Here is a 10,372-nt window from a genome sequence, read left to right as displayed (position 1 = left end):
CCCCGCCCCCCCCACCTCTCTCTTGAGCCCTCAGCCCTGCAGGGACCATTGAGCTGATCAGGTCAGTGCTGAGGGCTTCTGAGAGGAGGAGGAGGATCACTGGCTGAGGAAGACAGGCCCTTAACCACTCCCTCACTCTGCCTGGCCCACCCTCTCCCCAGTGCTGCAGAGCCAGCGGCTGGGCGGTGCTGGGTCTTGGGAAGGCCCCATTAGAGCATGCCTAGAATAGCAAACTGGGTTTCTGAAAGGTTCTGGGGTTGGACACCGCTCTGGGCAGGCCCTCCCTCAGCCGGGCAGAGGGGCTGGTTCCTGGCTTGGCAGGTGGCTCTGCCTGGGATTTCCCACAAGCAGAACCAAGGAAGGGATGGAGTGGCTGGTGTCTCCTCCCCCATGCTGGTATTCATCCTGGTTGGAGGTGCGGTCTGAGCCTGGCTCCAGGACCGTTCTGCCCCCTGCCCCCCAGAATCTGCCATGTTCCTATGGAGCCTTGCAGCCGTCACAGCTCTCACCACATTCTCCTATGGCAAAGGTTTGATGAGGCCCAGGCTGCTCGCCCTGTTTACCGGAGGGCTGGCTCCGAGAGGGGAAGATTAGTGGGTAGGGGAGTGTGTGTTTGGTCCCTCTGCTGGCCGGGCCTCTACCTACCCCGCGAGCAACCAGTGGGGAATAGTGCGGGTGCCCCAGCAATGAGAGGAGCCGGAGGAAGCTACTGTGGGCTGACTTGAGGTGAACTTCCCACCTATGAAGTCGGTGGAAGGCAGGCAGCAGGACCCCCTCCGCAGACCACCTCAGAGAGCCTGACATGGATGCCCCAAGGATGCTTTTCTCGGGTTGAAGACCCAGGAGCCCTTGCTACTGTCCTACGATGTGGCAAGAATTGAGTATGGATCATCCTGCCATCAGCCCCCGCCCCAGTCTTGTCTTCCCAGCCCCTGGTGTCTCAGCAAGGTCTACAGGGCCAGGACTCTCGGGGGGGGGGGGAGCGGGCAGGTGGGAGACCTCCCAGGCTGAGGCCTATCCCCATCGAAGTCGAACCTGGCCCCTGCCTCCCAGGGGTTGAAACTGCCTCTAACTTCTTAACCCTTAAAGAAGAAAAGGTCCAGCCAAGGCCCCAGTCAGAAACCATTTTTTTTTTTTTTTTTACTTATCAACATCACCTGTGAGGACTGGGGACTTGAAAACAGGAAACAACCTGGGATGGGATTTTGTCACCTCACGTAGACACATGTGTGCCCACACGTGCCCACACGTGCACACGTGCTGACCACATCCGCAGCAAGGGGGCCTCGGCCAAGTATGTGTGGAGACACTTATGCAGGCCTAAGAATAAAATAAGATGTGCAAAGATTATGCGCCCCCAGGACACAGACACCACAAGCGGGTCCCAGAGATCTGAGAGGAGAGGAGGCCCAAGCGGACTTGGGGTCCCTCTCATCGAACTCCTAAATGCCCCTCCACGGCTCTGTGCCCCAGAGAGTCCGGGAAAGGGACGAGGTTGGGGCCGGCTTGGAAAGACCTCTCTCCCGCCTGAGCATAAAGTCCGTTCTCCATGGAGATGAAACTGTCGCGTGCGGAGGCTGGCAGGGGTGCCCAGCGGGCGGGCGGCTGGGGCGGGCAGGCTGTGTGGGCGGGCAGTGCCGCCCACCGGGACAGCGGCCGGGGCGGGAGGACCGTGTCCAGAGTTGCCGGGCCGTAGCAGCTGGTATTGACGGTGGTGTAGGGGGCCTGCAGAGAGACCAGGGAGGCTTGACCAGCCCCCTGCAGGCATGAGGGGGAAGGAGGCCCAAGTTAGGCTCTACCTCACAGGACCCGCCCCGCCCCCAGCTGCAGCCTCCTCTGTTCCCCACTCCCAAACACGCCCCCAGTCCTCACCCTTGCTCGCGGCTGTGTCTGGGGACTGGCGAGGCAGGGCTGGACCTTCATGACGGACCTGGCAGAGTGAGGCGGGTTAGAAGCAAAGCAAGTGGCTAGCCCACCGGTGCTGGGGTTTAGACTGGGCCCGACAGGGGTTGGGTCTCACCAGTGCCTCTGCCGATGCAGGAGGTGGAGGAGGTAAACACAGCCAAAGAGGAGGACCCCCGACACCCCAAAGATCCCGGCCAGGTCAGCCCGCAGTATGGGAGCTGGAGTAGGGGCAGGGAGCCCTGTGTATAGACAAAGAGGCGTACCAGACGGGTGGCTGGTGCCCTTCCTCCCTCCCTGCCCCCCTCTCCTGAGCCCCACCTTGGTCTGTGCTGAGGAAGAGGTTCCCACAGGCCTCCTGGGAGCCCTCAGGAAAGGAAACAAACTTGCAGCAGAAGGTGGTGTTGGGACTGGGGCTTCTCCCCGCAGATCCTTCTTTCACGGTGAGGGAGATGCTGGTTTTGGTTTCCCAGTCGGCCTGGCAGGCAGGGGGCCACTGCTGGATGCCGAATTCTGGGTGCAAAACAGCCAGCCTAGTCCCTCCGGCACCATCAGGCCCCCCAGAGCTCACGGTCACTAGGGAGACAGAGCCAGATCCCAGGAATCCACAGCGGACAGTGAAGGACGGGGACTTGGTGGCCTCCATCTGAACTTGCACCCACACTTCAGGGGTCCCTGTGGGATAGAGACATAGGAGCACCCCAGGGCTGGGTCTCCACCTGACCCCCATGTCTTCCGCTTCTCTCCGCCCCCAACTCACCAGCAGTGATGCAGAGTGTCAGCAGCGCCAAGAGCAGGACCGGGGCCCGAGGCCTGTCCATGGCTTCCCTCTGGCCCCAGCTCTGGGAGCTGTCGTGGTGGGGACAGCACCTGTGCTTCCGTTCTCATCGCAGGAAGTTTTCATGTGTGAGCAGGCCCGGGGAGCAGCTGCGCTCAGTGTTCTCCACGCCCCTGCCCCACTTCCTCCTCTGTCTGCCTCGGCTTGGTGAACACAGGGCAACGGACCCCCTGTCTTGAGAGACGTAAAGCCACAGCAACCAGGTTTTCCCTGTACCGAGGCTGCGCTGCACGCGAGCGGGGCAGCGGGCTCAGGTTCCTTTCCCAGCCCTGTCTCCAAGTAACCGCCTGGGCAGGCCAGGCCCTGGGAAGTACGAGGCGGTTGAGACGGAGAACCAGGGCTCCCTGGTCTCTCAGGAAGAAGCCTCTGGCCCCCGCCCCCCAGCTAAGGGCTGGGGAATGTACAGGAATTTGGCAAGAAGGAAGATCCTTAGCAGGAAAGCCAGCAGGGGGCTACCTGAGAGCCGCCCAGCTTGACTCATCTGTGGATCTCTAGCTCACACCTCCCTCCTGAACCACAGCTTCATCATGTCCGGCGGCCCACTTAGCGTTGCCTCTTGGATGCCTGTCACAAACGTCCCCCAAACTGAGCTCTGTCCCATCTGCAGCCTCCCCCCAACAGTGGAGGGCATAGGGGCTTCCAGCTGTTGGGCCAGAGGCATAGTCCTCTTTGGCTCTTCTCTTTCATCTCCAGCCTGTCAGGAAACCCCAAGGGCTTCCCATCCTGACCACCCGAGCCCTTTGTCCCACTCCTTCCGCCGCCTCCCTGTCTCAAGCTGTCTCTTTCCACGAAGTATTGCTCCAAATTGCTTTCTGGCTTCTGTTCGTTTATAGAACACAGAGCAACCAGAATGCTGTGATCAGAATGATTTGCATCTTGTCCTCTCCTGTGCCAAGCTTTTGTGTGGGGTGAGAAGAGCTTGGTGAGCTCAGGGTTAGAGCCAAGGGCCTGTGCTGAGGACTTTTTGTCCAAGGTGTGGTCAGAACAGAGCTGTGGCCCTGTCCCTGCCCGTTACGGTGCGTTTAATCCTATGTTAGCCAAAAACCAAATCCGTCTCTTGGGCAGACTCTCATCCCATCCACGCCTGAAAACCTAGAAAAGCAGGGCCTCCAGGTCAATCACTTCACTGCTCCCAGCCCAGTGAGCGTCCTCTCAACCCGGTGACCTTCACTCAGATCCGATGGGCCAATCTCCAAACCTGACTCAGACCTGCTGTCACTTCTTCCACTACTGTTCCCCTGACAGGGTGGGAGCCCAGCTCAGTGTGGAGGCAGAGCACAAGGGCATATGGACCCTCAGCCTCCCCATCCTGGAAGCCCTCCTCCCACCCACTGAAATCCTCCCCACGTTGCGAGGCCCAACTCCCACCACCTCTGGGAAGTTGTCCCTGAGTGAACATTTCCCTCGAACAACCACTGCATAGACGGTGGGCCCTGGGCGGTGGCTGCCTGGGGGCCAGTCCTCCGGGGCTGACTCTAAGCCCTGGAGGGAGGGCTGGCTTTCAGAGCCCAATCACACAAGGGGAGAGCAATACTTGGTGGTCGATGGGACAAAAAGCAATGGCACAACTACTCACCATCTTCCATTTTGTCTTCTAAGCCACACTGTCCCCTCAGTTCTCATTGTAGACGATTTAAAACATAGAAAACATCAAAGTTCTTTCACTTTCCCTGTCATTCCCATTCCCCTCCCCATTTTTTCAGGAGGTTCAGACTGTCCATATTTTATCATTTCTGGAAACATTGTAAGTTTTGTTTTATCCCAAACTCTAGGAAGGGTTTCCTTTTAGCCCCTAAATAATTTAATTTGGGGATGGTATAAAATAGTGTAACCTTTCAGGTGGAGAGCCAATGTCCCCAAAGTGTCTTTACCTGTTTTGAAATGCCATCTTGATCATAAATTCTTACAAATGATATACTTCTGGTTCTCTTTCCTAATCTATCTGTTGATTCATTTGCTTATTTCTGTTTCAATACCACAAGGTCCTAAGTAGAATGCTTTTGTTTTGATCTGATGACCCTTGCCCTTTCTCAAAACTTTCTTGGCTATTCCTGCACAATCTCCAGAATTCTGAGCTCCAGAGACACAGAAGGTCATTAAACCTGCCAACAAAAGCCCTGCATCATCAGGCCTGCATTGCTGGGCCTCTACCCTTTTTGGTACAGAGACACACAGTAGATGACCCAGGTCTGATAATGGCCACTTCCAGCTCTGACCTTTCTCAGTGAAGTCCCTGCAGCCACACCCAGCTCACGTCCTGCTGCAGTAATATATCCTCCGGCATCAGTCTCTAGAATCAGGCCCGTGGGGGTTGGAGTGGTGCCATAATTTCATAGCTGTGCAAGCTTAGACAAAGCAACCTAAAGCAGCAATATCCCAGCAGGGACGACACTTTGCTTCACAGCTCGTGGTGCTGCACTCACGCCTGGCTCCAGCCCTCAGTGAATGTTGGTGACCAGATTTTTTTTTTTTTTAAGAATTTATTTTTAAATAATCTCCACACCCAACATGGTGCTCTTGCTCACAGCCCTGAGATCAGGAGTCACACACTCCACGGACTGAGCCAGTCAGGTGCCCCTGGTGACCATCATTTTATGAGAGACCTTCCTCACCTGAGTTTGTAGAGTGAGACTCCTGATCATTTTCACAAATATCTTAAATGTCGTGAAATGGCCATTTATGTTCCCTATCAAAGTAACAATAAGAGGTAACATCAAGGTGTACACTATGCGCTAAGTTTACTCTGAGCAAGTCCCACAGATCCGTTCCATACTTACAGTGACCTTATGAGGACGTAACCTGCCCAGGGTCGCAAGGCTAGTACACATTGAAGCCAGGATTTGACAAAAATTTTTGCCCCAGAACCCACACTATTACAACTATGCTGAGTTGTCTCTCCCACATTTAAAAATGTTAAATGACAAGGTTTTGATCAAAATCCAGCAATCCTCTGCCCCATCCGTGGATAACCTGTGCTCAGTTCCGAGGCTGGGCTTGCCCCCCATCCCGATGGGAGCTGCTTCTGTGCCGAGAGGAGATGCTTTATCCTTCAGCTCCTGCTCCCCCACTCCATCCCTTGGCTGGCTCTCTACTGCATTAAAGTTGATGTATGTTCCTTCGTCTTCCCGAGTGCCCCAGGGTTCCTCCGGCGGGTGGGCCACTCCTCTATGCTCTGCTCTCGTCTGACCCCCCTCTTTCAGTGCCTACATCTCCAGCCAGCCCAACTCCACACACAGGGCTCACAGGGAATCTGTGCTCAAGGAAGACTTGTTGTGTGGGTCCTTTCCAGGTCTTGTGTTCCACCCTACCCCAGGGAAGGAACTACAGAGCTCAGGGAAGACTTCAGAATGTCTATGCGTGAAAATAAACCTTCCCCCGTCCTGCTCCCTTATCCTCTCGTGCCATCCAAGAACACTCTTTTCATCCTGTAACATCCCCAGTCAGTGCTGCCTGGAATTCAAAACACAGGATGACTTACCTGTTAGCCGAAGACTTTTCTCCTCAGCCATCTGAAAAAAAATCTCTTCACTTTATAATTTAGGAGAGACCACCACCAACTCACCTTCTGGTGCAGCTCCTGGCCACAACAAAGGTTAAAAAAGAAAAAGCCTTAATTGAAGATGATTTAAAATCATTTAAAAGCTATTATTTGCGGGGGGGCACCTGGGTGGCTCAGTCGTTAAGCGTCTGCCTTCGGCTAAGGTCATGATCCCAGGTTCTGGGATCGGGCTCCCCACTCAGCTGGGAGTCTGCTTCTCTCTGCACCCTGCCCCTAAGCTCGTGTGTGTGTGTGTGTGTGTGTGTGCATGCATTTGCTCTCTGAAATCTTTAAAAAAAAAAAAAAGCTATTATTCGACAATAAGCTAACAGGCAATGCACAGCAGTGCCAGTCCCCTGAAAAGCACTGCTCGGTGTCACCTGTCAACCCAGGTAAGGTCAGCCTGTGCAGAGGCCTCCACCTCTCTTACCCAAGCAGGCCTCCACTCCGGGTCCAGCTTGGCTGGGGCCTGGCCACTCAGGGCTGTTGCTCTGAAGCCCACGGCCCCGCCTCTGTTAGCAAGACGTTTGCTGGCACGACATCCCCTAGAGCTGTGGTTTTCGGGGGGGGGCGGTGTTTGAACCTCAGGTGGTACACAAGGTATCAACTGCTGTCATGCAGGACAAACTGACCAACATTTCTCATTTTTAAAGATAAGAATACAATGAAGGTAACTTTTATTACCACTAAGTGACACTGGTGCTCTCACTGGGATCCCAGTGTTCACCTCCAATCAGATCAGCGTCCTAAAGTAAGACACAAACCCAAAGCTGCTGCTGGCCTGCAGTCTACATGCTCGAAGATGCAGTGGGTTTTGTATCCTAACCATGCATATGCCCTCTAAACACACGGTCACTGTACTGGAAATCATTTTCTGACCTGTTTAAGTCTTCCAAGTGAAAAAATTTAGGGGGTTTTGGCTCATCTATTAAAAAACAAAAACAAAAACCAGTAAATGCAGCCAAAGAAGCACCTATTCCATTTGGATTTACAAGGTTTTGAGAGGTACTCCTCTGTTATGTAGACCATAAAAAATAATTACCAAAATAAACTGAACTTTCAACAAGAACCTCAGAAAACATTAGACTATGATTTAAAAAATGTTTCTCACTTTGCTTTTTAGAGCAAAAAGGTATTTTGTACTATTAATAAAATATTTCAAAACATTTCATTAACTCACCCATTACTTTTGGGTTGGTTTTTTGTTTTTTGAAAGAGCAAGAGAGAGAGCAAGAGAGTGAGCACATGCAGGGGGGTGGGTGGACGGAAGGGCAGAGGGAGAGGGAGAACCTTAAGCAGGTTCCACGCTCAGCATGGAGTCCAACTCAGGGCTCGATCTCACAACCCTGAGCTCATGACCTGAGCTGAAATAAAGAGTCGATGCTTAACTGACTGAGCTACCCAAGCACCCCACCCATTACATTTTTAACGTGTATAATAAATAAGGGCGCCTGGATGGCTCAGTTAAGGGTCTGCCTTCGGCTCGGGTCATGATCTCAAGGTCCTGGGATCGAACCCCACATTGGGCTCCCTGCTCACTGGGGAACCTGTTTCTCCCTCTCCCTCTGCATCTCCCCTTGTTTGTGCTCACTCGTGTGCACGTTCTCTCATTGTCAAATAAAATCTTTAAAAAAAACTGGTAAATGTTTATTAATTCTTTTAACTGACAGACATGCCCAAACTTTTGGAGTCTTAGGACTCTAAGGTTCTCTTTTAATTACTAGTGCTATGTAACAAACCACCCCAAATTAAGTGTAAACATTTTATAGTGCTCATAGATTCTATGGGTCAGGAATCTGGAAAAGGCACAGAAAAGATGAGGCCTGGGGCGTTACAATCATCTGGTTCATATCTGAAGCACGTCTGGTGGTTGATACTGGACATAGGCTGGGACTTCAGCTAGGGCTGCTAGCTGGACCCCCAAACATTGCCTTTCCATGTGCCTGCTTGGGGCTGTCTCACAGCCTGGTGACTGGGCTCCAAGAGTGAACAGGTCAAGAAACAGGATGTTGGAAACTGCTAGTTTAATTCAGCGTTCAGAAACTGGCACAGCATCAGTCCACCATATTCTATTAAGCAATCACAGAGCCCATATTCCAGGGGAGAGGATCTAGACCCACCCCCTCCATAAAGAGTGTTAAACAATTTGGGGAGCATGATATAAAACTTGTAAATATTCTAAGGTTGAGGCTCAATTCACCACCCTGCACCATCTGGATGCATAAAGATCTCCATATTTACAGAGCTGCCGAGTTTTTCTTTTGATCTTGTGAAGTACCCTCAGCTTGGCTGGTATTTAAATAACTTGGGAATCTTTCTCCTCCTGGATCCTTAGTGACCTCCTATGTTCACCTTAGTCTTCCACTCCATTCCCAGATCCCATAGGAAGGGCTTCTTTCCCTGGACCTGTTCCCCCTTAATACAGATTCAAGATCTCTGAGTAGGTCAGCTGCCTTTCCAAAGAGACTCCTAAATCCACCTTTAGCGTCTATCTGGGGGAGAGGGTGCTGGAGAGGAAGGGAGGAGAAGGAAGAAATGAGTTTGGCTGAGTGACCAGATCACGGGAAGTCAGGATTCCTTTTGCACAGACCACCAGCCGATTGGCTGTATCCAGCTTGGGAGACCACAGTGAGAACCTGGAGTTAAAGCAGATGCCCAGGACAGGGAGGAGGCTGAAGGGCTTAAACAGTCAAAGTAGAAAGTGACGAGAGTGTCTTCACATATCTGCGTGCTTGTCAGGGGGCAAAGAGAGAGCAGAGGTGCTGTGCTCTTTTAAGAAGCAGAACGAGAACAAAAGAGTTTGAAGGAGGAAGGTTTCCAGAGGTGGCCTGAGAGATGATGGCTGCACTGAGCGAAGAGACTGACAGATGAGAGAGATTCTGCAGAATGACATGACAGGACTTGGTGAGGAACCAGCTGGGGAAGGCAAGATTAAAGGAGAAGGCAGCATCGAAGTCTTGGATTTTGGGGTTGGACATTTGGAGCCCCTTTTCTAAGTTTCCTCCTAACTCAGACACTGAGATTCTATACAATTTCAAGTTATAATAGGTGTCTTGGGGATGAATTCACGAACCTCCCCCTGGAAAGAACCCTTGGGTGAAGGCTGCCAAGGTGTATGGTCTATTCTCAGTGTAGGTGAGAGAGGCCACGCTCCAGCCATCAGGGATTCTGCCTGCCCTCCTCGGTGCTCTCTAGAGAAACTACTGAAAGGTAACCAGTGTCTTCCCAGTTCCTCTGCCTCACCATGTGTCCCAGTTACTGAGCAGCCTCGAGCCAATACATGAAAGCACTTGGGGGCACGTGAAAGGCCGGCATCTGTCTGGACACTGGGCCATGGGGCGAGCGAGGCAGAGCCGCTTAAGACACCAGCAAAGAACCTGATGGGCATTAGTTTAACAATCTCAAGCCACAACCCAGGAACCAGCTGCTTGAAACATGTTTATTGAGCTAATCACTAGGGTACAAAAGAGGCTGGGAAAACTGTTCCCAAAATACAGGAAACTGTTGGGCTCTTTCCATTCAGCACAGGGAGCCAGCGCCTCTCCCATACTGAGGTAAAGCCCCCACCCACTCCAGACACAGCAGGAAAAAGGCACTCAACACCGGGACGGAGCCGGGGAGCATTAAGAAGGACAGGGGGCCTAAGGCTTCTCTAGCCCAACATCATCAGAGAAAGGTTAGGTTAGGTTAGGAAGGCACAGCCCACTCTCCTTCCCTTCAAAGACCAGGGTGGGGCCTGGAAGTAATGGTTCCTTCTGCTCTCTTCTCCTATTTGCCTTTTCCAAGTTGAGGTGGGGAGTGGAGGTGGGAGGGGCACAGAGTCCTGTCAGAAATCCTGTAAGGGGAAAGATGAAAACACAGAGACAAAACAGCCCAAAGGGCAAAGAGATGACAGTGAGCTCCCCCAGGTAACCATTCTAGTTCTCCTCCTACCCTCCCCCCACAGCTACTCCTAAGGTTCCAAAAACAGCGGAGAGGACCGGCCACGGGCTATGGCCTATCTTTCCGCCTACTACATAGGACAGAGATTACCTACAACACCTCCCAAGGACACAACTCCTCTAAACTGCCTTCCACAATCTTGTGTGGGGACA

At 52.7% G+C, this 10,372-nt stretch overlaps 2 protein-coding genes across 2 annotated transcripts in view; both read right to left on the bottom strand.

The window, feature by feature from the left end:
• Positions 1 to 6,324, bottom strand: part of PVRIG (PVR related immunoglobulin domain containing) — a 7,753-nt gene extending 1,429 nt beyond the window's left edge. The window contains 6 exon segments of the mRNA XM_081819380.1: positions 740 to 1,758; positions 1,873 to 1,930; positions 2,021 to 2,144; positions 2,224 to 2,577; positions 2,663 to 2,714; positions 2,716 to 6,324. Coding sequence (XP_081675506.1) covers positions 1,432 to 1,758; positions 1,873 to 1,930; positions 2,021 to 2,144; positions 2,224 to 2,577; positions 2,663 to 2,714; positions 2,716 to 2,790 — 990 coding nt within the window. The 5' untranslated portion in view covers positions 2,791 to 6,324 and the 3' untranslated portion in view covers positions 740 to 1,431.
• A 3,374-nt stretch (positions 6,325 to 9,698) lies between these two features.
• Positions 9,699 to 10,372, bottom strand: part of STAG3 (STAG3 cohesin complex component) — a 29,046-nt gene continuing 28,372 nt past the window's right edge. The window contains exon 35 of the mRNA XM_081819350.1: positions 9,699 to 10,113. Coding sequence (XP_081675476.1) covers positions 10,105 to 10,113 — 9 coding nt within the window. The 3' untranslated portion in view covers positions 9,699 to 10,104. The remainder of the gene's footprint in view (positions 10,114 to 10,372) is intronic.

Source organism: Leptonychotes weddellii, chromosome 5 (assembly GCF_054177405.1).
Source record: "Leptonychotes weddellii isolate Sample4059 chromosome 5, ASM5417740v2, whole genome shotgun sequence".
Classification (NCBI taxonomy): domain Eukaryota; kingdom Metazoa; phylum Chordata; class Mammalia; order Carnivora; family Phocidae; genus Leptonychotes; species Leptonychotes weddellii.
This window is presented reverse-complemented; position numbering and strand designations above follow the sequence as displayed.